The 26,777-nt window shown below is 43.6% G+C and overlaps 1 protein-coding gene across 1 annotated transcript in view; it reads right to left on the reverse strand.

Moving 5' to 3' along the window:
• SASH1 (SAM and SH3 domain containing 1) overlaps positions 1–26,777 on the reverse strand; it is a 164,636-nt gene that overhangs the window by 63,801 nt on the left and 74,058 nt on the right. The window contains exons 5-8 of the mRNA XM_026649769.2: positions 19,227–19,267; positions 18,124–18,210; positions 15,765–15,877; positions 11,830–11,931 (exon numbers count right to left, since the gene is read on the reverse strand). Coding sequence (XP_026505554.1) covers positions 11,830–11,931; positions 15,765–15,877; positions 18,124–18,210; positions 19,227–19,267 — 343 coding nt within the window. The remainder of the gene's footprint in view (positions 1–11,829; positions 11,932–15,764; positions 15,878–18,123; positions 18,211–19,226; positions 19,268–26,777) is intronic.

Raw genomic sequence — 26,777 nt, forward strand, 5'->3', positions numbered from 1 at the left:
GTTGCTTTTTACAGATTCAGACTAACACGGCTACCCCTCTGATAAAGTACAAACAATTCAGCCAATGATAATTATGACTTAATTTAACTTATACCTAAAGAAAATGTCAGTGATTTTTATTAGTGGTCTCTGGCCTAGTGGGTATATTGTGGTGGGTACACTTTCTGTCACAATACTCTCTCCCTAAAACCCACACAAAACAAACAAAAAAAGAACAGATCATGACAACTGGTACCAGTCAGCAGTCTCAGTAGAGGTGCATGGAGAGGGAATTATGCCATATCATCCTAGTCATGATGGTTCTTTCAAGTAAGGGTTGAGGCACATTTGTAGAGCAGGGTAGGGAGCTATGCACGGCTATCTCCATGCTGTACTCCCACTTTGGATGAGCAGAAGATTTCAGTCTCCAGATTTATCAAATAGGCCAGTATCTTTACAGAGCACAGAAGTCACATCAGTTGGCATACAAAAGAAAGCAATGTGGTCGTGAAACCTTCCCTTTTCTTCCCCCAGACTTTCCAACTCCTAGGAGAGGACAAATAAGCACTTATATAAAATCCAGAGAGGGTCTTGTTTGTAATCTGCACCTGCTTTATGTCCTAACACTTGGCAAGAGGCAGTGAGAGCATGTCTAGAGAGTTAATGAGACCAGCCTTTATTCCAGAAGAGACATGAAATCAAAATATTAAGATATATTTAAGTAAAATAATTAGAAATTCTACACTCTAGATGCCCTATCTAACCAAAAAGACAGCAACTATTCCCATAGAGCAGGGATATTGGCTTCCTATACAAGTGAGTAATAGATATACTTCCTGCAAAACAAACTGGTCACGGAGTAATGAGATTAAAAGGTAAACTGCACAAACCTGGCAGAGAACCAAGTCAGCTACTGGCTTAGCAAATTTTAAAAAACAAACAACCTTACTATTAACAACCTGGAAACAACAGAAGGCAGCCTCTCTTCAGACACAAGAGAGATGACACTCCTGCCCTTTGCTGATTGATGATACCCTGTTTGGGAAAGCAAACAAGATGGAAGGTCCTCTCATGGATCAGTAACTGGTTAAAAGACCGGAAACAAAGGGTATGAATAAATGGTCAGTTTTCACAATGGAGAGAGGCAAATAGCAGTGTTCCCCAGGGGTCTGTACTGTTCAACATATTCATACATGATCTGGAAAAAGGGAGAAACAGTGAGGTGGCAAAATTTGTAAATGATAACTATCTTGAGTAATTTTCTAAGTCCAAAGCAGACTGAGAAGAGTTACAAAGGGATCTCACAAAACTGCGTGACTGGGCAACAAAATGGCAGATGGAATCCAATGTTGATAAATGCAAAGTAACGCACACTGGAAAACATAATTCCAAGTATCCAAACAAAATGATGGGGTCTAAATTAGCTTTTATCACTCAAGAAAGATCTTGGAGTCATTGTGGGTAGTTCTTTGAAAACATCCACTCAATGTACAGCAGCAGTCAAAAATGCTAACAGAATGTTAGGACCATTAAGAAAAGGTTAGATAATAAGATAGAAAATATCATAATGCCACTATACAAATCCATAGTATGCCATCTCAGTTCTAGTCACCCCATCTCAGAAAAGCTTTATTAGAATTGGAAAAAGTACAGAGAAGGGCAACAAAAGTGATTAAGGGTATGGAACAGCTTCCATATGAGGAGAGATTAAAAAGACTGGAACTGTTCAGCTTGGAAAAGAGCTGACTAAGATGTCTTTTTTGAACAGAGTTTAAAAAAAGAATTAGATAAGTTCCTGGAGGATAGGCTCATCAATGGCTATTAGCCAAGATGGTCATGGATGCAATCCCATGCTCTGGGTGTCCCTAGCCTCTGATTGCCAGAATCTGGGAGTGAATGACAGGGGATGGATTACTCAATGATTGTCAGTTCTGTTCATTTCCTCTGAAGCACCTGGCACAGGCTACTGTTGAAGACAGGATACTGGGCTAGATGGACCCAGTATGGCTGTTCTTCTGTTCAATTACAACCTATATTCATGGGGACCACACCCCGAAAGAAATATTTCCCAAAGCCCCTCTTCTGACCTTTGAACAAACCCGCAACCTCACCAACCTCATTGTCAGAAGGAAGCTTCCCACAGGCCAGGACATACTAGCTCAAAGCGGCACGACACCCTGCGAGAACAATAGATGCACAACCTGAAGACATCTCTCCACTGCTATGATGATCAATACCCCCCCAACACATCTTTCAAGATTCCTGGGTCCTAAACATGACTAACACAACGTGTGGTGTACCCCATTCAGTGCATCAAATGCCCCAACAACAACTTTGTGGGTGAAATCAGACAATCTCTATGCTCTCGAATGAACTCACACAGAACAATGACAAAAACCAAAACCGTTCTATTACCTGCAGGTGAACACTTTTCACAAAAATGACCTCTCAATCCTCATCCTCAAAGGAAATCTGCACAACACTTTCAAAAGCCTGGGAACTTAAATTCAAAACTTTGCTAGACACTAAAAACCACGGACTCAACAGAAACACTGGTTTTATGGTTCATTACAACAAGTTGTAACATACCCTACTTTCTACTAACCCTTAATTGCCCATTTTGTTTTCAGTGGTCTCCTGTAGCATGTGGGAACCCCTTATGTTTAACCATCTGTCCCAACTTATATTTAGTTCAGACACTCTGGTTACCTTCCCCAGACCTGTAGAAGAGCTATGAGAAGCTTGAAAGCTTGTACCTTTCACAAATGGAAGTTGGTCCAATAACATCTATTACCTCACCTATCTTGTCTCTCTCAGTTTGTTGTTAGGCAAATGCAAATGATATGGGCTGGGAGGAAAAAGAAAATCAATAATCAACCAACCAATTTTTGTTTAAGCCTTCAAAACTCTCTCTGTAGGACTGCTCCTCTAGTTCTGTGTTGCAGGGCAAAACTAACTTCAAAGTCTGTAGTGCTATAACTCAGAGCTCCCATCCCTCTAGGTCTCCCTCCAACATCCTCCCTCCACTCAGGATTTCCCATCTTAGTTTCCTGGAACTCTCTCCTAATTCTACCTTTATCTCGAGATGCTTGGATGCCTTCCGTGGGGAGCACTCCTACCCAGACATACCAACAACGGAATACTCTTCAGGAGACTGCCCACCACTCTGCCCCAGGCAGCTACCAGTGGATCATCATCTTCCCTAGAGGGTAAGGAGGATGTGGGGGCCCAAGAACAGGCAACAGGGACTCTTCAGGCCCCATTAAAAATGTAGTAAAATGAAAAAAAACCCTCATTACTCAGCTCAGTAAACCATTAACATGGGGGGTTGTGGGGCAGGGCACTTTCTTAATGCAGCTACATGGGCAGACAACTGACTCCCTGCCTGAGCACACACTGCCTGTTTGTTCTTATTTTTCCACGCTTTGCATAATATGAGGGGTGGCCAACCTGAGCCTGAGAAGGAGCCAGAATTTACCAATGTACATTGCCAAAGAGCCACAGTAATACGTCAGCAGCCCCCCATCAGCCCCCTCTCCCCCGCTCCCAGCACCTCCCACCCACCGGCAGCCCCACCGATCAGCACCTCCCTCTCCATGCCTGCACCTCCCTATCAGCTGTTTCGTGGCACGCAGGAAGCTCTGGGGGAGAGGGGGAAGGAGCGAGGGCACGACAGGCTCAGGGGAGGGGGCGGGAAGGTGTGGAGCGGGGGCAGGGCCTGTGGCAAAGCCAGGGGTTGAGCAGTGAGCACCCCCTGGCACATTGGAAAGTTGGTGCCTGTAGCTCCAGCCCAGGGTCGGTGCCTATACAAGGAGCCGCATATTAACTTCTGAAGACCCGCATGTGGCTCCGGAGCTACAGATTGGCCACCCCTGCTTGTGCAGCATAGGGGCCTTAGTGAAGCCACTTAAGAGCATCCCCAACAGGGGATTTAAGGAGCAGAAAAATTTTTCCTCAAACATTTGGGAAAGAGTAGGAGGGACTAGGGGAACAACATTGCGATCTGCTTTCTCTCACACCTCTTGCCACATATGCCAAGTCTCTCCCACTGCCATATGATGACAAATAGCATTGGGGAGGATGTTCTCCGCCAGGCAAGTTGATTGGCAATTGGACCCACACCAGCACGATGCATGCATGAATTGTCAGTGAAAAACCATATGCGTTCTTCTCAGCTATTAATATCTGCAGAAGCTTCTATGTGTAGCTGCATGTTAGAGCAAGAAGGTGCTTTTTGGCACAGAGTCACTTTTCTGATCATAACCACACTTGAAAGAAACATGCTTCCCTGCAAGAAAGAGCACTTGCCTGCCTCGGAGGAGTCCCTTGGAATTCAAGGGAAACAACAGACTTTTGAAGATACAAATACACCCACACTATCCTTCATATCCATAGTTTCCCTGGTTCATTTAATGAAACAGCAAAGCTGAAAGAACCATGCTCTTTCATCTCCTTTTTTCTACTATCCACATTAAATGGTGACTTAAAGGGACAACTTGAAACGTCTCACTTTTACCCAACTGAAGTAAATTCCTTAACTGCATGGGGTATCTACCTGCAAAATTTCTGAATAGATTGTCCTGTTTCCTGCCTGTTGGTGTGTCAAAGACGTACACCAAAACCAGGGAAATCACATACACACACAGCAGGGGTCTCTAAATATTAATGCACAAGCCCCTGATACCCTCCTACCAGACTCCAAGTGCTCTCCAGACCAGTGTTAAAATCTGGGGAGCAGGCGATGCTCTCTTGGCCCCATATTCAGAACAGCAGCAGCTCTATGTCTGTGTTATTATTAACCATCCTAATGCAGGATGTGGTGAAAGAGCATAAATGTGAGTTTCTCCAGAGCAGTACATGGGAGAGATGAAACTGATCATCAGCAAAGCAGAGATCCTGTCCATACACAAAGGGCTGTCAAATACAGTGAAAAACTAAAAATATTGGAGGAAACTCTTATTTTCTCTACTTTCTTTCACTTTTAGGATCTCATGGCTCAGTCTCAGTGCTAGTGGGTACAAAATGTTCAGATGGAAACTTGATCGTCTAAGTTCACAGAGTCCCATTAAAAACTGCTCAGTAACACTTTGGCTCAGAGATTTAATAGAAAAAGGCCAACTAAATCTGCAGATCCATGGAGTTTTAATAAAAACCAGAAATTCCAATTTCAGTGACTCACTAAAAATCATATCCTGAGGTTTCATCCCTGTTGTGAAAAGTTAGGGCTTTTTAAAGAAGGATTCTAATATATTAAAAATTCCCCTGCTTGATGGTCTATGTTAAATGAGTTTGGTGGAATCAGTTTAGTCCCTAGTAGATCAGAGTCCGAATCAAAAAACCATCACCACAAAAGCAATCAGTTGTCATCCTAATAGGCATTGAATGAGCATGGAAACTGAACTGAAGGTGCTCCTTCTAGATCAGAACAGAGCCCCATTGGCAAAGCAGTCTGGAGAAGCATGCATCACTGCTGTCTACTCTACTTCCGCATAGAAAACTTGTCTCCAGACCTATCAATCTGACATTTTTCACTCTGGTGTTCTTTACTTGATTTTCCCAACTTGCAATCTCTTTCACATTTGACGCTGATCACAACCCCATGCCTTTGACCTCATTTTACCCTAGTTTCTTTTTGGTCGATGAAAGGGGTGGCCTCATTGAAATGTAGGGCTGGAAGAGATCTCAAGAGGTCATCTAGTTCAGCCCCCTCCACTGAGGCAGGACCAAGTAAACCACCTCCAGTGACAGGAATTTCACAACCTCCCTTGGTAGCCTATCCAGTACTTAACTAAAACTCATTAAAGAGCCTGATTGGTTTCTCCCTTGAAGGGTAAACGAGATTGGTGCCTTTCACCAGCACTACATTCACTTGGGGGGGGGGGAATTAAAAGAATGGGCAAAAATCTTCAGAGGCATTTTGAAATGGGCTACATGGGCCCACACAGAACTTAGCAGGAAGATGGTTAAAACCTTCCAATGACGCACAGAGCTGTAGCAGATGTCTCTGCTCTCAATGTAGAGAAAGATAATGAATCCAGTTTTTGGGGAAAGTTGCTAGGTCACTCCATTAGGGAGAAAACATTGGAACTATCATAGTCAAGTTCTACCTTCAAAGGTATGTCCGACCCCAGTGACTTCTCCGAAGGAACACCCAGTGTTAAAGGATCTAAGAAGGGAGAGCTTTTGGAATTGAGACCCCTGCTGAGTTTGGATCAAAGGAAAAGAGAGTTTCTGAGACAGCTATGTTATGGACGATGTATGTGACTGCCACAAACCTCAATAAAAACCAATTCAGACTTTGTTATATGAGCGCTATAAGTATAGTCTGCCAGCCACAGAGCCTGGAAGGGACAGTTTTACTTTTGTTCAGAATTTATGTTATCTTATAGGAAGCTTATATTTTGGGGTCTGGGAATAAGAGACCCAAAAGAGACATTTAAACCCATGGCCTTGCTTAATTTGACTCGTTGTCCAGGGACACAGAGCCAGCTAATCTAACTCATATTTCCTACTATAAATGGTAACATTTCAGCCTCTTTCACCCTCTTGAGATGCCACAGGGCAAGAATGACTGTTAATAACCCTTCTATTGGAGCTGTGACTGAACAATGGACTGCACTGGGGAATAAAAAAGGAAGGGAGAGGTGGAAATATACCTCCATCTGATATACTGACTTACTTGCTCTGTAAATACAAAGCAAAGAAATATCAAGATAGACTTCCTCAGCTGGACACAAAAACGGCTTGGAAGATGATCTACCAGAAACATAGAGCAATTTGCCCCACAGTTTTCAGATAAATCTGCCATACCAGGAAGAGAACAAGGATTATCATTCCCCTGATGCCATCTAGTTGAAGATGAGAATCTTTCAGTTTTTAGAATACTTAAAAGCAAATATTGCTCTAGTAAAAATATTTTTACATAAGAACACAATGGCCATATTGGGTCAGACCCATGGTCCATCTAGCCAAAGATCCTGTCTTCTGACAGTGGCTAATGCCAGATGCTTCAGAGGGAATGAACAGAACAGGCAATCAAGCTATTCATCCACTCCCAGGGTCTGGCAAACAGAGGCTAGTGACCATCTTGGCTAATCCTCCATGAATTTACCTAGTTCTTTTTCGAACCTTGTTATAGTTTTGGCAACAAGTTTCACAGGTTGACTGTGAAGGAGTACTTCCTTTTGTTTGTTTTAAACCTGCTGCCTATTAATTTAATTGTTTCACCCCTGGTTCTTGTGTTATGTGAAGGAATAAACAACGCTTCCTTATTCTTCACTTTCTCCACACCAGTTAAGATTTTTATAAACCTCTATCATATTCTCTTCTGGTCATCTCTTTTCCAAAATGAAAAGTCCCAGTCTTAGAATCATAGAATATCAGGGTTGGAAGGGACCTCAGGAGGTCATCTAGTCCAACCCCCTGCTCAAAGCAGGACCAATCCCCAACTAAATCATCCCAACCAGGGCTTTGTCAAGCCTAACCTTAAAAACCTCTAAGAAAGAAGATTCCACCACCTCCCTAGGTAACCCATTCCAGTGCTTCACCACCCTCCTAGTGAAAAAGTTCTTCCTAATATCCAACCTAAACCTCCCCCACTGCAACTTAAGACCATTACTCCTTGTTCTGTCATCTGCTACAACTGAGAACAGTCTAGAGCCATCCTCTTTGGAACCCCCTTTTAGGTAGTTGAAAGCAGCTATCAAATCCCCCTCATTCTTCTCTTCTGCAAACTAAATAATCCCAGCTCCCTCAGCATCTCCTCATAAGTCATGTGCTCCAGCCCCCTAATCATTTTTGCTGCCATCCGCTGTACTCTTTCCAATTTTTCTACATCCTTCTTGCAGTGTGGGGCCCAAAACTGGACACACTACTGCAGATGAGGCCTCACCAATGCCGAATAGAGGGGAATGATCACATCCCTCGATCTGCTGGCAATGCTCCTACTTATACAGCCCAAAATGCCATTAGCCTTCTTGGCAACAAGGGCACATTGTTGACTCATATCCAGTTTCTCATCCACTGTAACCCCTAGGACCTTTTCTGCAGGTCCTTCTTTATATCTTTTAATATAGAAGCTGTTCCATACCCCTAATCCTTTTTGCTGCCCTTCTCTCTACCTTTTCCAATTCTAACGTATCTTTTTTGAGATGGGGTGACCAGAACTGCACACAGTATTCAAAGTGTGGGGATACTATGGATTTATACAAAGGCATTATGATATTTTATGTCTTCTTATCTTTCCCTTTCCTAATGGTTCCTAATAGTCTGTTAGCTTTTTTGACTGTTGCTGCACAATAGTTCAAAACTATTCACAATGACTCCAAGATCTTTTTCTTGAGTGGTAACAGCTAATTTAGACCCCATCATTTTGTTTGGATACTTGGAATTATGTTTTCCAATGTGCATTACTTTGCATTTATCAACATTGAATTTCATCTGCCATTTTGTTACCCAGTCACCCAGTTTAGTGAGATCAGTTTGAATTCTTCACAGTCTGCTTTAGACTTAACTATCTTGAGTAATTTTGTATCATCTGCAAAGGGTTTACCCCTTTTTCCATATCATTTATGAATATGTTGAACGGCACTGATTCCACAGACTCCTGTCGGACACCACTATTTTCTTCTCTCCATTTTGAAAACTGACCATTTATTCCTACCTTTGATTTGTCTTTTAACCAGTTACTGATCCATGAAATGACATTCCTTGTTATCCCATGGCTGCTTACTTTGCTTAAGAGCCTTTTGTGAGGGACCTAGACTTTCAGAAAGCCTTTGACAAAGTACACTGTATCCACCAAAACATCCTTGTCCACAAATTTGTTGACACCCTGTAGCGGGGTGATCACCCCGATCATGCCCTGAAGGGCTTAAAACAGCCCTGGAGGGGGCTACAGCTGGGAAAAGAAAGGCTGATTGGGGGAAGCAGCCACAGGTAGGGCCTCACCCCAGTCAGGCCACAGCTGGCCCTATAAGAGGGCAGAGGGCCAGAGACTGGAAAGCATTCTCTCTCTAGCTTTCTGGGAGAGAAGGACCTGGCTGCCTGGGAGCTGAGAAGGGTACCAAAGGTGGAGCAGTGCTGGAGAAGGGCAGAGGGAGCTGGGGAGCTCCAGCCTAGCAAAACCCCAGGCTGCAGGCCTAGTTACAGGTCTACGAAAGGGTACTTGGGCTGCAGAGGGGCAGCCCAGGGATAATCAAAGGCAGCAGGTCCAACCCCCCTTGCCGATGAGTGGTTTACAGATTGCAGTCTGCCCCAGTGAGCGGGGGCTAGATAGTGACTGGCAGTAGCCACTGAGGCAAGGTGGGGATAGAGGGTTGGGGGTTCCTCTGGATGGGGAAACCCAGCTTGTGGGTTACTGCTAGGGAGCAGGACCCTGACATAGAGGGGCACTGGGGTCCGGGAGGGACACGGGGGCCAGTGGCAGGTCAGACACCGGCCTGCAGAAGGCACTCCGGGCTGGAAGAGCTAATTCCCGAGATGACCAGCAGGAGGCTCCATGCCAGTGAGTCGTCGCCCCGGCACAAGTGGTGGAGAATGCAGGCATAGGCGGTCCACCCCTGATACAAGGGGAAGGGCAAGGACGAATGGTGAGGAACGGAAGGTGGAGACCAAAGATGGACTATTACTGGAGAGCCTGTGTGGCACGGCTCGCCGAGCACCAAGTGGGACTGCTTTAGCTGCTGCAGGGGAGGGCACATGGACTTCATCGGGGGCCAGGCACCTGGGGCTGCAGGCCGGTGCCGGGGCCTAAAAACTGTTTCGCCTGTGGGCGACTGGGACACTATAAATGGGAGTGTCCCTACCGGAATGGAGCACAGAGGCCCCACCCGGAAAAAGAGGAACTGGGGGAGCGCCCCCTGTGAAGTCAACAGGGGGGCTCCAAACTTGGGCCTGTCAGGAGCCTGGGCACAAGAAGAGGGAGTGCCCCTACGGGACTCGCAGGGCTGGCCTTGAGGTGGCCAAAGGAAGGCAGTGGATGTGCTTCCTGTGCTACAAGGGGGAACGGCCCGGACCCCAGAGAAGGAGGGGGAGGCGGGAAGATCGGGCCGGGTCCAAAACTGCCCCGAGGGAGGGGGCGGTGAAGACCAAGGCCTCAGAAGGGAGAAGGTCCGGGGCAGACGGGCCCCAGAGCAGAAGGGGAATCTACGCGAGGGTGAGACAGGCCATGGTGGAGACCCAGACAGGGAGGGAGACCCACATGGGAGCCGAGCAGGCTACAGTGGGCACCCAAAGCCTTCAAGAGGGAAGCAGGTTGTTCCAGACAGTGGAGAGCCTGCGGCAGGAGCGGGATTCCCTGTGAGCCCAGCTGCGAGGGAAGCTGGGGCAATAGGGAGGCCCCCCCCACCATCAGCTTTCTTAAAGAGGGAGGGTGTGTAGCGGGGTGGTCATCTAAAAAGAATGGCTCAGGTGTGGGAATCTCCCTCACATTCTTTTCAGCGAAGACAAGCAAAGAATTCAGTTTGCCTGCAATGGCCTTGTCTTCCTTGAGTGCTCCTTTAACATCTCAATTGTCCAATGGCCTCACTGATTGTTTAGTAGGCTTCCTGCTTCTTGATGTACTTAATTTTTTTGCTGTTTGTTTTTGAGGCTTTGGCTAGTTGCTCTTCAAATTCTTTTTCACCAGCCTAATTATACTTTTATACTCTACTTGCCAGAGTTTACGCTCCTTTCTATTTTTATCAGTAGGATTTAACTTCCAATGTTTAAAGGATGCTTTTTTGCCTCTAACCACTCCTTTTACTTTGTTTTTCAGCCATGATGGCATTTTTTTGGTCCTCTTACTATTTTTTTTTATTTGGGGTATACATTTAATTTTAACCTGTGTTACAGTGTTTTTAAACAGTTTCCATGCTACTTACAGGTATTTCACTTTTGGACTATATCTTTTAATTTCTGTTTAACTAGCTTCCCCATTTTTGTGTTCCCCTTTTTTAAATCTCCAAATAAGAAGACACAGCATTTCTCTGAGCAACTAACAATGAGAAGCCAACCTCCCACTGTGTTTACTAAAAGATTCCATTCATGGTTTTAAAAAAGTCTCAAGGGTCTATGATTTAATTATGTGGGATACAAAGAGTCTGAATAGGACTGCCAAATGTGTTTGGGCATATGATTTATCTATGAACTTTCAATTAGATAAACAGATGGGAGTAGACAACTCTACAAAAATGATGATTTCTTCCTTCCAAATATTAATTTACTCAACATTGTGTGACACAGACTATCTGATGTCCATACAAACAAGGAAAGTCATTATCTACATAACTCAGATGTAAAAAAAAAAAAACAAGGCAGGAAAACTCTTTTGGTGTTTATGGGTCTGGCATAAATTGCAAACATTCTGGGCTGGAAGTTAGCAAATGGATGGTTGGAGCTGTTTGAATGGAAAACAGTGGGGACTCAGGTCATAGCCAGATCCTCAGCTAGTGTAAATCAGCGAGCTCTATGGAAGTCTATGGAACTAGACTGATTCACATCAGTTGAGGAGGTTGACTTTGTTTGATAAAGAGGTCCTATTGCCTAAGAAGGTTCTAAACAACTTTTCTCTATAGCAGGTGGGTATTTTGCCTATGTATTGTTTGTTTTGAATGGTAAGTGATGAAGAGCTGGATGCAAAAAAAAGAAGATATTTAGAGAGTTATTTTCAATCCTTGCTTAAGACTTTGGACATTGAGGATTTTCAATCAATACTGAAGACCCCCTGATGGTGAGATGACAGAAGCACTGTATCCCATGACACAAAAAGATGGTGTTGAATAAATCATTCTGGTGAGTTGGGCTATTTTTGGATATCAATAAAAGGTTTTGTAGTGTTAGGGTAGTGATATAATAGAGACAGGTACTCACATTACAATTGGAAGACCCGTCAAATGTTGGGTACGAGCCGTCAGGCCAATCTGTAGAGTCTATGATGCCTGACTGCCTGTGCTGGGCCTCATATTCCTTCAGCTGAAATGAAAGAACAAAGAAATGTTACTCAATGGATACTGAACTATGAGATCTGCATAAATCAGCAACAAATAGTCACTTTCAGTTTCTGTCCATACTGTTGTAAAGATGGGAAAAACAGAACTTCTGCAGTGCATTTCTCGTTTTTAATCCTCTAATTACATTAGAATGGAAAAAAAGTTTTGAGGTAATGACACTAATCAAAAGGAGGAAGTGATCTGGAAACATTGTATATTTTAACTAATGAATTGTGGCTCACAAGATGCAAATTACACATTCCTTGTTAAAGAAACACTTTGCACTGCATAGGTTAACTCAAGGTAGTCTTTGTACCTCCCTTACAAAGAAAGTGATCTAGGGATGGAAGTTTGAGATTTAGCTCTTTTAAATTTAAAACTAATGATTATCTTTATTGTTTTATAATAAAAAGTATAATACACAGAAAAGAACCAACTCCTAATGGGTCAAATTGTCAACGAGGACACTGAAGTTGGACACAAGCATTTTGCTTGCATCTGTTGTGCATGCAACATGAGAATGGTCCCCTAGCAAATTTGGAAGTTGCATATTTCAGTAACTATTTGTGTGCACAAGTGTGGCATTTGCAGACACAATGGATGTATATAAGCATGTAGCCATCAAAATTCAGGTTTGAAAATTAGGTCCCAAACATTCTCAGTTCCTGGTTTACATTTCTGATTAAAGTCCATTGACATCAGTGGAAAGACTGTCATTGACTTGAAGGGGTTTTGGATCAAGACCTAAATTTGTTAAGGGAAACAAGATAAAATCACTGATGTACATTTTATTGTTAGTAATTCAGGCCACTAGGGGGAAGAAGTGCAACTACAAGCATAATGCATATTATACTTTATTATTACACACAAAAAACAATGCAAAGGTAAAGAATTAAATTGCAGAGAAAATGAGAAATTTCTTAGTGTTAAGGTTACACTAGGAATCTTAATGTTTTTTATTATATGATTTCATACATGTTAGCGAATGGGGCATACTATTCACCAAACAACATACAATATAAAAGAGAAGGTAGCGGAGGTAATATCTTTTACTGGACCAACTTCTGCTGGTGAAAGTGACAAGCTTTGGAGCTTCACAGAGCTCTTTTTAAGGTCTGGGGAACCTAACCAGAGTGTCCGAGGCTATGTCTACTCTACAAAGTTATGTCGACCTACGTTACGTCAACATACAGCTGCTGCTCACACTGGTGGGTGTGAATACTTGGCTCATTGTGTTGGTAGTGCGTGTACTCCCCAGGAGTGCTTGTATCGATGCAGAGTGCAGTGCACCATGGGTAGGTATCCCACTGTGCAACTCACCACCATCCAGCCTTTTGGGAAGTTTTTGCAATGCCTGATGGGAGCAATCAGTGCACTGGATGAGGTACACCACATGCTGTGATAGGCATGTGTAGGACCCATTGTGTTGCGGGGGATATTGATCATCATAGCAGTGGAGAGTGTCTGCAGCTTTTGCATCAGTGGTTATGGCAGGGTCCAGTGCACCCTTGTATTTATCTGTGACGCTCTGGGTACCATTCCCAGACCTGAAGAAGAGCTCTATGTAAGCTCAAAACCTTGTGTCTCTCTCACTAACAGAAGTTGATCCAATAACAGATATTACCTCACCTACCTTGTGTCTCTAATATCCTGGGATTAACATGGCTACAACACTGCATACATACAATATAAAATAAAGGATCTTCATCTTTTTTGTCACTCTAACTCAAGGAAGTGTGTGTAAATAAACAGAATGTAAATGAGCACCATTTTATGCTTAAACTCCACCTTTTTCCATAACCTAAGCTGCACATACATAATACTTGGTGTTACCGCATGTATGTTGTGTGATCACGTATTTGCACAAAGGGACAATGTTATTGCTGTGGCAATCTGAACACTGAATTTCTTGGCTCTTATGCAAATGTCAACCTTAATGCTACATTAACATATATATTATATTTCTTGGGATTTTATATCTTAAAAAAATAAATCGCAAAGGAAAGTTCGTGTGAGCCAGTGCATTTTGTGAAAAAAAGCATCTGCCTTAATTTTAACGGCAAGTCCCCCAAAATGGCTGAACAGATTTTCATGAAACTTGAACAAAACAAATCATCTTTTGTCTAAGAACAAAAATGGAAAATTCCTGCTCTAGGAGACATACCCATGCTAGCTCTGATTGAGCTGGCACACTAAAAATAGAGCAGAGCCCAGTGGCTAGCCCCTCTCGCTGTCATGCTGCCCTGGCTATACTCTATTTTTATGGGCTATCTGGATCAGAGCTAGTGCAGGTATGTCTTCTTGAGCTAGGAATTACACTCCCAGATCAAAGTGTATGTGTAGCCCTGAGCAGCATGACAACAGCTAATGATAAGCACATTCTAGCAAGAACAGATAAAAACTGCAAAGCCTGACATGGACAATGTGCAATACAGAAAGGTACAGTGGTGAGGGAACATCAGATGAAATCTTATGCTTATTTGTGAGGAATCAATTGAAGCAAGATGTTAGATGGCTATTTACAGTGCTAGCCTGAATGTGGTATTAAAAACTAACCAACACTGGGCTTGGTCAGTACGCAGATGGGGGAACTTCAACAGGAAAAGGGCTTGCAGAAGTGTGCGCTGAACAGGTGCAGGCTGTCCTCTTACATAGGGAACAAGCTCCCTTAGCTCAGACAGCCTGAATGCTTTTGAAATATTCTGACTTCATGTAAGTGATACTTAGAATATATTTATTTAAAGATGCACTGATACATCTACTCTGTCTCCATTTAGCATATGATAAAACTATTTGTTTTATTATTTTATAAAACACTGCAGAGTCTATATTATTATTTATACATTGCTATGAATGCACAGAGTCCCTCACAGGCAAATAAAATTTAAGATATCCCTGGCACAAGGGAATCACAATTTGCAGGTGTATCTCCACTACAAGCGCTACAGTGGCACAGCTGCAGCTATGCCACTGTAGTGTAGACACTTGTCAGTGATGGGAAGATGTTTTTTCTTTCACCGTAGTAAATCCACCCCCTCAACAGGCAGTAGCTAGGTCTATGGAAGTTTTAGGTGTAGATCAGACCTGAATTTGACACTACACAATGAGAAAGGATAGTGAATGATGTGGCTGTGATGGAAGTTAGGATAAGAAAACAATGATGACTCAATTACTTGCAGTCATGTGATTAGCTTTCACCACATGCATCAAGGGTCTACCCTCTTTAGAGGTTACACAGAATTGTTTTATGATGTTCAGTAAGACTTCAGAGTCCAAACTATTCATCATATTTTCCTTCTCTTAATGGGCACAGTCATAAACCCAAACCTTTGAATGTCTCAGACTGGTGCATTTTACAGCCTGGGGTATTTTTCTGAAGTTAGTGAAATTGACTGTGCTATGCATGCTTGGCATTTAGTATTGTAACTGATATCTCAGCCTAATTCTTTTCCAAACATGACTAAGGCACTGGTTCTCATTCAGAACTACATATATGTTGGGCTTGAAAGCATAAGAAATTTTGTATCAAAAAGGATACTTGTTTCTTGAACAAAGTTAGAAGTGTTTGAAAATAGGCGTTTAGTTTGAAAGTGCAACCTCAGCCTTTACTGTGGAGTCAGCCTCGTGACCTTATGATAAAGTGCCGGCACTATCACACTCCGCAGAGATACTGTGGACCACCACTTTGTTCTTTGCACAACACTCCACTATTCAGAAAAACACCCTGCTAGGGCCAACAGATGACAGGATACAGGGCATCCTCCCCAGAGGAAACTGGGATAGAACGAATCATGGGTAACTATATGCATCTCATACCCTAGCAAGTGCTTCCTCAATAGTGATCATCTTCTCTTTCACCATCATCATCAGCTGGATCCGTTCCTCATCGCTCATTGTGATCTCACTTGCCACATAACCAACATCCTCTCCTGAAGAAGAAAGGAAGAGATGCAACGCACATATAAAACGACTCAGCACCGAAAGGCAAGTGTTTGGAAACAAGCATTGGCGATACTGCTTCAGTTCCAGAACCCAGTTCCCAGTTGGGTCAGGCTAGGCTGGATGAACCCTCCCCATAGGCCACAATTTGATCTGTGTAGGGGAAAACTGCGGTTGTCACAACTTCGTGACTGATACTGCATCAGGCAGAGGTAGGCAGCGTAACAACACAGTGATGTACCTGCAGGTTGCCAGTTTTGTTCCACTGGAAAATACAGGAAAGAGGGCAGCCTTATTTCTCCACAGTGATGGCCCCTCGCCTACAATAAACGTCCTACTGTGTGTGCTGAAATCAGCAGAGTTTGGTAAGAAGAAAGCAGATGCAGCCAAAATCATAATGTGTATAGGTGTATACATACCACTGATTAGGATCACATTTGAAAGTGGCCAGAGCAGTAAAGGGAGCAACCTGCCTTGATAAGTCACTTCTAAAGACATTTTTTTACATCCTAATCAGAGTCCTGTCATCTTTAACAAACTTTCACCACGTTCATTATGCCTGTTCAGCGGTTTGGGGAGGCATCTGCCTGCAACAGAGTGATCCAACCAGGAGAGAGTGCGTTTGCAAGCAACTTCCTGCTCTCCACGTTTGCGCTACAGCATCACTGCACCTGTGTGACTCTACGACAGTACAGAGCTACGCTCAGTGTCCACTTGGAGCAGAACTGGGGAAGGAGCCCCGATAACCTAACTGGTGGATTCATCTTATGCGTTTTCATTTGCAAATACTTTCATCCCTTTTTATGCTTGCAAACGGGCACTATGCAGACCCATGCTGAGCTCAGCCTTAAAGCAAATTGGAGAAGATACTGCAGAGCCAAAGCAGGGTGAAGTCTCTTGCTAACTATTCCTTAAACAAACATGTCAGCCATAAGAATAAATCATAGCAAGTGTAGCCAATAAATACAAAGTATCTTTAGACCTCCTATTTACATGCCAGATGCAACCTATCTTAAACGTACAGCTTTTTTCAACCCAGCTTCAATTGAAAATCTCTCTCTCTATTTGCAATGGTAGGAACATTCTGAGCCTCCAAATTGTGACTTGCCACAACCTCCCTCAAATCAGCTGGGTTAGGCCAAAGTGAGCAAATAAGAGATCAAGAAGCATCAAAGCACAGCCTTGGGGCAAAAAAAGGGGATCAGATGTTATATTTGAAGATATGCCTTTCCCATTCCCCAGGATTTCACACTGATATTTTCATATTATTCTAGGGCATTTAGACATACATCTTCCACTAATAGAGCACTCTTATCTCCCATTGACTTTAACAGGCCACCCAGAACCTTGCAGGATTGAGGCCTAACAGAATACAGCGGATAACTCATCCTTTGAGTGCAGCTAAAGCAGGGGTGGGCAAACTACGGCCCATGAGCAATTTTAAGCTGGCCCGCGAGTGGAGTCTGGGGCTTGCACTGCTCCAGCTGGGGCGCGCACTGCTCCAGCTGGGGCGCAGGGTCGGGGGCTGCACTATGCGGCTCCCGGAAGCCGCAGCATGGCCCCGCTCCAGCTCCTATGCACTCCAATGGCCACCTCTGGTGCTCCAAGGGGAGTTACAGGGGTGGGGCTTGTGGACAGGGCAGGGTGCAGAGCTGCCTGGCCGCACCTCTGCATAGGAGCCGGAGGGGGGGGGACATGCCGCTGTTTCCAGGAGCCGCTTGAGTAAGTGCCACTTGGAGCCTGAGCCTCTCCGCATGCCCCAACCCCCTGTCCCAGCCCTGATCCCTCTCCCGCCCTCCGAACCCCTCAATCCCAGACTACAGCACCCTCCTGCACCCCAAACCTCTCATTCCCCAGCCCCACCCCAGAGCCCACACCCCCAGCCGGAGCCTGCACTCCTCATTTCTGGCCCTATCCCAGAGCTCCCACCCCCAACCAGAGCCCTTACCCCCTCCCGCACACCAACCCCCAATTTCATGAGCATTCATGGCCCACCATACAATTTCCATATCCAGATGCGGCCCTCAGGCCAAAAAGTTTGCCCACCCCTGAGCTAAAGTCACAATGGACCAAATCTGATCATATTTATCTAGCATATTAGACCTACATAGATCCCTATTTGCCAAGTTACTATAATGTTTTAGTTTCTGTTTTGTGATTCTTGTTTCTTAGACTTTAAGGAGCTACAGAGACTCATTTTTAATGCAGTATGTCACTGTGTCTGTAAAGGTTTTACCTTTCGAAGTCTGTCTCATTATTCCTTTCTGATTCTTTCGGAAATTCTGCCAAAAATACTTATTCTTCTTTTTCCAGTCTGCTTTCCCTTAAGAAAAATGTACAGGAAAGGAACATTAATATGAAAATTAGATTTTCCTCTTTGAAAACTTCAGCATGTAACTTTACCAAGAAAGAAAAATTCCCCAATTTTTCTCATTTTCTGAATTTGATCTGTACAAGACTTGTGCTAATCTCGCTATCTAAAATAAATGTACGTTCTTTGGCATCAAGGATGGTTGTGGAGGATTGAGATAAGTTACCAAGAGGCATTTTTTGAATTATAAAACACAGACCCTTTTGTGTTCTTGTTGACATTTTAACCGTTCATGTCAAGCCTGGCTGTATTTTTGCAGCATTTTGTTTTTTATTCTCTTTAGTTAAGGCACAATTATTTTAGACTAAACCCCAGCTCAGATAAGGAAGTTTATTTTATTATATGTTCCCTTTGCTGATCTGCATGAGAAATGCTATGAGACCATTAACTACATCTGTGATTCCTGCCATTCATTTGTTTTCTAGTTTTCTCCGTTTAAATCAGGTGCAGGTAGCCTGAGAAGGAATAAAAACCAAATACCCTCAGCAAAAACCTCAGGATTTTATAACTCTAGCTAATGAGGACCAGAGCTAGTTCCAGGAGCTGAGTACGAGAGGGCAGTCTGAAAAATAAACTTTGAAATACAAATACACCATTTAAAAACAACACAAAGTATCTCAAAAATTAAGGGAGAGAGGCTGGCAAATTATGCCTAATGATTTGAAAGTTAGTGCAGGAGGTGGCTTGAACAAGGCAAATGGACAAACCAGCAATGATCTAACATTCAAGGATTTGCAACTCATGAGTTGCATATTTACAAAATGACAATATTAGCTGGACTGGATCTGTCTGCCACTTGTAGATGCTGCACCTCATTTTCAAAGGTGTACCCTCCGCCCCCCTCCCACAACTTCCACAAACTTCAGTTAGGATTGTCGGTATTCAGCTCTTCTGATAACACAACATACACAAAACTTAAAGAGATGTAAGAATTAAACAGAGGGAAACATGAAATGAAACATACTTACCTACAGAGTTTTCTTCAGAACTTGATTTATGAAGGGAAAGCCTAGAACACAAAAGAAAAATGGACTAATTATTGCAGAGTTCTCACATCTCCTGAGAGCTATCTGATTACAGTAAATTGTGGTTTCAAGAGAATGTATCAGCAAATGTTTTCCCTTCTTTTTCTTCTAAATGTAGCTATTTACAAACAGCCTCTCAGCTCTGATCGCAATAGTTTGACCACATGAACTCAGTTCCTCTCTGAAAACCCTGAAACAAGTTTTTTGACCAAGACAGACAAATATGCATTTAAAACCCCACAATTACATCTAAGGGATCATAAGGAGCCCTGATTCACATATTTTTCTTCTTCTATATAATAAAGTAGCATTCTGACTAATTTAGAAGCTGTATTTCTGTGATCCTGTATTCATTTAGACTAAGGTTACGTTGTTTAACTGACAGTATAACTCTTTGCACTTCTATAGTGCCTTTCATTTTAAGAGCACAAAATGCTTTATGACTATAGTAAAAGCTGTTTTATCTGGCATGTTGGGGGCATAGGGGGTGCCAGTTAACTAAGAGGGAGGGAATTTGGGTGTGGGAGAGGGTGCGGAGCTGGGGCACAGGAGGGGATGCGGGCTCTGGGAGGGAGTCTGGAAGCGGGAGGGGGTTCTGGACAGGGGGTTGGGACACAGGAGGGGACTCGGGGTGCCGGAACCGGGGGGCGCTCACCTCAGGCGGCTTCACGCAAGCGGCAACCTGTCCTGGCTGCTCCTAGGTGGAGGAACGGCCATGGAGGCTCTGCACGCTGCTCCTGCCCCACCCCGAGCACTGGCTCTGCAGCTCCCATTGGCCGGGAACGACGGCCAATGGGAGCTGCAGGCAAGGCTGGCTTTAGGACTTGTGGGGCCCAATTCAAATACCCAGCGGTCCGCTCCGGGTCTTCCGCAGCACTGAAGGACCCCACCACCACCGAAGTGCCGCCGAAGACCTGGAGTGGACCCCCCACCGCTGGGTGAGTAAAAAAAATTTAAAATTTAAAAAGGCACCTAAGGTGCGGGGCCCTCTTAGGTGCGGGCATGGGGCCCTCTTAGCGCGGGGCCCGATTCCGGGGAATCGGTGGAATCGGCCAGAAGCCGGCCCTGGCTGCAGGGGCAGCGCCTGGGCGGAGGCAGCGCACAGAACCGCCTGCTGCACCTCAGCCTAGGAGGAGCCAGGACAGGTCGCCGCTTGCGGGGAGCCATGCGGAGCCAGGTAGGGAGCCTGTTGGCCCTGCACCAACCGCACTATACACCGGCCTTTCTATGAAGATTAGAAATGCTGGTTTAGAGAGCTTTCCAGTTGGTACAGAGCCGAATAACACAACTTTTACTGTACTCATTAATTAAACCCTCACCATACCATTGTGAGAGAGGGAACTATCATTTCCCTAACTTTACTGATGGGAAACCAAGGCACGGAAAAGCTAAGTGCCTTGCCTCAGATCAGACAGGATGTCTGCGGCACAGCTGATTATCAGTCACTCTCCTGACTCCCAGCATGTGCTTTACTATCACTTCCTCACTCAAAATCCAGCTAAAAGGACTTATTTTGTAGCCCATATTATGTAAGAATATCAGCCAAAGTGATAAGTAACTCTCATTTGCTCCGTTTTTAAGTCCATGAATAATAGTTACTGAACTTTGCAAAGTTCTTTGAAATCTTCAGATGAAAATCTCTATCTAGGAGTCTGAAGCAAAGCCCGTTTAGATCAATGAAAATATTTCTGTTGGCTTCAATGGCCTTTGGATCACACACTCAGTGCAGGCCATTATTAGTGTGATTATGTGTGCATAGTGCTCTATTACATTATACTATACAATAATGCCTGATAATACAATGCCTATGTTGTACCTATGCAAATAAAAACATGCATATTTCAATATATGAAAAAAAACACAAAACCAATCCCCTCCACACCAGTTTTACAAACCAAGTCTTGTATACAGTACATGTGTACTCTACTTACAGCATTCAGAGTGGTAGCCGTGTTAGTCTGTATCAGCAAAATCAACATGGAGTCCTTTGGCACCTTAGAGACTAAAATTTATTTGGGCATAAGCTTTCATGGGTTTGCAACCCCCCATCTTTTCATGTACTATGTATATACATCTTCCTACTGTATTTTCCACTCCATGCATCTGATGAAGTGGGTTTTAGCCCACAAAAGCTTATGCCCAAATAAATGTGTTAGTCTCTAAGGTGCCACAAGTACTCCTCGTTGTTTCTACTTACAGTAGAACCTCAGAATTACAAACACCTTGGGAATGGAGGTTGTTTGTAACTCTGAACAAAACGTTATGGTTGTTCTTTCAAAAGTTTACAACTGAACATTGACTTAATACAGCTTTGAAACTTCACTATGCAGAAGAAAAAATGCTGCTTTTAACCATCTTAATTTATATGAAACAAGCACAGACAGTTTCCTTACCTTGTCTTTTTCTTTAAACTCCTCCCCCCCCTTTTTAAGCAGTTTACATTTAACTGTACTGTATTTGCATGTGTGTGTGTGTGTGTGTGTGCGCGCGTATGTGTCTGCTGCTGCTTGATTGCGTCCTTTCCAAATGAGGTGTGTGGTTGACTGGCCAGTTCGTAACTCTAGTGTTTGCAACTCTGAGGTTCTTCTGTATTTCATTTTTGTCTGAATTCCCCATGCTCTTCTGCATTTTCTTGGGTTCCCAGCAGAGGGCACCGCAGAGTTTTTGATCAATTCAGAAAACCTCCAAAGCAAAAACTTTTTTGTTTCATACCGATTCACAATGTAAACAATCCAAGCAATTACAGGCCAGCATTTTGTAAGCATGAAAATCATGCTCATCAATTTGAAAAGACATCATTAAAGGGAAAATGAGATAGCATGAAGTTTAGTTTTGATTCAGTAATTCATCCGAGCAAAGAGAAGCTGGCACAGCAGAGCTGTGAAATGCCATCTCCTTTCTACTTCAGTCTGATTAGAAATGTAATCCGGCACAAACGGCAAACCAGCTGATGCAACCACATTCCAGATTTGGACTGCACCAGGTGGAAGGGGGCATTTGTTGATATCCTTGCTGATGAAGTTTACTTTTGGATGGGATAACTTCTAGGGCAGTGGGTTTCAAACTTTTTTACTGGTGACCCCTTTCACATACCAAGCCTCTAAATGTGACCCCTCTTATAAATTAAAAACACTTTTTTATATGTTTAACACCATTATAAATGCTGGAGGCAAAAGCGGGATTTGGGGTGGAGGCTGACAGCTCGTGACCCATGTAATAATCTCGTGACCCTCTGAGGGGTCCTGACCCCCAGTTTGAGAACCCCTGTTCTAGGGAGAAAATGAATAACCTAGGTGGTTCACAGCACTTGCAGTCAATATTTGGTTTTCAGGAAAGAGCTTGAACAACAGGCACAGGAGGAAAGTTCTCAGTCCCTTTAGATTTTGAATGAAATACTAGCCTCACTGAAGTCAGTGACAAAACTCCCATTGACTTCAATTTCTAATGGATTTCTAATGTAATGATGGCAGTGGCATTTCCTAAACGGCATCACTCACTCATTCCTCGATCCCAAACATAAAGCACACGGACCTTTCTATGAGCGCAACCTCAGAACTTGGCTTTCAGCCTCTATGATGAAAGAACTAACCCTGTTACCTTTTTGCGCCTTTGCATGGACTTCAGCATCCAGCAAATACTTTTTTAGCGAATTCAGTGCTCATGGAAGGTGCCAAACTGACATCCCTGGAAAACAAAGTCCTATTTATTATCAGAACAGGAACACCGTAGGCCGAGCCATGAAAGCTTCTCCATGCTGCTCCATCATGGCAGCTCTGCCTTGAGCCAGAGAGACCATTTCTTGTGGCGAGAGGGTTGTTCAGCCTCCAAATCCATATTACTCCTCTTCTTCACTGCCAAAGCTGCCAACCGGGATGCATGTACCAGGTGTGGTGCTGGTGTTGTGGCATCGGTTCACTAGGGAGTGGCCCACCAACTCATTTCACATCAACTACCCAAGCCTTGCAGCAGCAGCAATCTTTGGATGTTCCTGGGCTAGATATAGTGATGGAGGGGAGATGTCCACAGCCAGCAGGCCAACATCTAATTTGTAACTCTGACTTAGGGGGGAAAAAAAAAAGATACTGAGTATTGTCCTAGGATGCAAATTCCTGGCACCAGACAAAGCAAAGAGATAATACTTGGGTAGAAGGGCAAACATGTCCAATCGTTATTTCATGCATTCTCTAATTCCGAAGTCTTCCATCTCTGGGCTGACCTTGAAAATACTAACAGCTTGTCTTACAAGATGGAAAAGTAGAGTGTTCAATAAGACAAGGCACTTGCCTGTAAGTTCTCCCAGACAACTTTGATTTTTATGTATTTATTTATTTATTTATTACCAAGGATATAAAAACATCAATCGTTTCACTTCTTACAGGTATGGTGAAAGATTCCATAGGCCCTCAGAGTTGGTTTCTGTTTGATTTGCCAATTACACTTCCTTACTATGTTAAATCTGCAGCTCCTCTGTGAACGTGCGCTGAAAGTGATTTGTGTTCTTCCATTCATAGACTGATAACTTGTACTGAAAGTTAATGATGCAGTGACACTTGGCAGAAGTTTCAGCACTGCATGTCTGAAAGGCAGCCAAATGCCATTACTCTACTGGGGAGGCCTTCAGTTTTGTTGTGCTCTGATGTACAACTTCATTAGTAGGCTTCCATATGAAATGTATTCTGTCACAGCATATACCTGAGAAATCTATGGATCTAGCTTCAGACAAGAAGGATATATTGCCAAGTATATTCCACAAAGAGGAGAGACAAGGTGGGTGAGGTAATATCTTTTATTGGACCAGCTTCTGTTGGAGAGAGAAACAAGCTTTTGAGCTTACACAGAGCTCTTCTTATAGAAATATTTTCCAAACCTATGTAGGATACAAGTTTAGAAACATCCAGAACTTTATCTGTGAATCTCACAATTTCAAAACCATCCCTAGGCCTATTTTTAAGACCTTGTGGGCCTGAGATGTGGAAACAAGAAATAAAAAACTGCCTCAGAATAGGTTAAAAATGAAGGCTACTCTTTGGATCCAAAGAACATGTTTGCTACATACCTGTTTTGCAGAAACGATATACTCCAATGGAGTTGTGTCTTGGGTACATAGAGTTTTAAACACACCATGGCAACACCAGCTGTACCAAAGGTACCACCAGCTGTACCAAAGGTACCACCAGGACTTATCTTGTTATTAAACTGCAGCAGATGGTAATGCTATTTCTATACCTACCTGTTTGCACATTCCATACACTCCTTTTCAAGCCCTAGAGCAGTGGTGGGCAATCTGTGGCCCACGGGCCACTCGCAACCCGTCAGGGTAATCTGTTGGTGGGCCGCCAGACAGTTTGTTTACATTTGCATGGCCGTCCGCAGCTCCCAGTGGCCGTGGTTTGCCGTTCCCGGCCAATGGGAGTTGCGGGAAGTGGCAGCAAGCACGTCCCTGCGGTCTGCGCTGCTTCCCACAGCTCCCATTGGCTGGGAACGGCGAACCGTGGCCACTTGGAGCTGCGTGCGGCCGTGCAAATGTAAATGAACTATCTGGCAGCCCACCAGCGGATTACTCTGATGGGCCATTGCCCACCACTGTCCTAGAGGTTGTGCAGCCAAGACATCCCCCTAAGGCCAGAGATCACTGCACATGTATGGAACACAGGCTAGTTGAACAAAGTATCTACCTAGAAAATGGGCTTTGGGTTACAGCTCTATTGAACAAGGTAGGCTACAATTTTTCCTATTAACTGTGAGCTGATTTTATTCTTAGACAGGAAAGCACCAGGGCTTACCTTGCATACACAGTGGCTGATTTTACAAGACACAGTCCATAGGTGCCCTGAGATGTGAAATAGCCCTGAGCTGGACTATTACAGAATTGGAAAGGGAAACAAATGACACCATGTGCTGCTTTTATGAATGTGCTGTTGGCTTTCAAAAGCCCATCATTCTCAAAACAAACCATAACAGTGGAGCAGAGAATGAAGTGATTCTGACTGGCTTTTATTTTACCTTAAACGTTATAAATGCAAGTACGCTTTAAAACATGGCCACATCTTATTTATGGGACATAAAATCTACAGGTGTCCATTGCAATCCAAAAAAATGAAACTAACACCATTATGATCTTCAGTAAATTGATACTGGCCCTCTTAACTCTTATCAGTAACTATTTACAACCCTTTTGGACTGGATGGTTCAGGATGTGATTTTGGATCTAAAAATATTATTCACATTTGGGTTGCTGAATAAACCAACACAAAAGCCTTTGCATGCTCCTTTGGAAGGCCATTTGGTTATCTGTATTATATAGGGCCCAGTCACATAATCAGTGTGAAAACCGACATCTTTATAACTGTTACTGACTGAACACAAGATAATTTATCTAACGGGGCTGGCATAGAAGAGGAAAATGGGCCTTTAGTTTCTTATCAAATTTGCATGGACCTGAAGGGAAAGCAAGGCTGCAAGGTTCTGACCTTCCTGGCATCAGTGTAAAGAGATGGAAGGCAAAGAGGTTCCATTCAATTATCTTCTCATTACGTTTCCATAGCAATGGCTCTTTAAGCAGGTCAAAACTTTCTCAGTGGAAACAAACACTGATCTGTAATTTTTGTTGCTCCCCCCACCCCCACAGCCAACATGGAACCAGCCATGTTGGTTCTACTAGTGCAGTCTGAACACGGCCATCGGCAGGGGATCTGATGTTTAGCAAGTTGCAAGAGCATGCACAGAAGGATCCATGCAAAGAGGCAGATCATCATCAATTCTAAAATATTTCCACAGCAGTGAGCTTAGGCCCAGTCTAACAAATGTGACATTTCTCTATATACAAAGCATGTTGGTCATTACATGCTGCATTGACCGGCTGTGACAAGTTTAGGGCTCTTTTGAAAAACGTCCTTTTACAAAATTACCAGGATTGAAATCTTCCTCCAGCTGCTCAGAGACACACTGGTCGAACTTGTCACGTGTCACCGGCTGCGTTTGGCTGGCCTTTCACTCCTATTGTGAGTGTTATTGTGGGAGTTTCCTGCTCTGTTTCTCTTTGGGAGGCTATTTGCAGGCAGCACAAATAGTTTGGCTTCCACTGAATCTGGCCTCAAACAAGTTAATATGGGGTCGTACACACATTCACTGACTCCTTTCGATTCTTGCAAGCACTGCATATAAAGAAATTTTATCTTAAATACTCCAGAAATTTGGGAGATAAATTTCTCTTTCTCTCATCTTTCCCTTGTAATTTCTAACCTACACAGTGGGAATTTATTCCATCCTTAATTACGTGCGGCTATGGTGTCCTGGGTTTGTTTGGGTTTTTTATTGTTGTTCTCCCATCCCCATCAGCGTAGCTCTCCTGTTTCATCACAGATGAGCTCACAGTCATCTGCCACAGTTAATCTGGACACTGTGACAAGCTGCCAGAATTGAGTCTGACCAAATTTAAGCCAGCACAATGGGAATGTGACCTAGAGTGCTGATTTAATGACCCTTTTGCTTTTG

This window comes from Terrapene carolina, unplaced genomic scaffold (genome assembly GCF_002925995.2).
Source record: "Terrapene carolina triunguis isolate 2854851 unplaced genomic scaffold, T_m_triunguis-2.0 Scaffold85, whole genome shotgun sequence".
In the NCBI taxonomy this organism is placed as follows: Eukaryota; Metazoa; Chordata; order Testudines; family Emydidae; genus Terrapene; species Terrapene triunguis.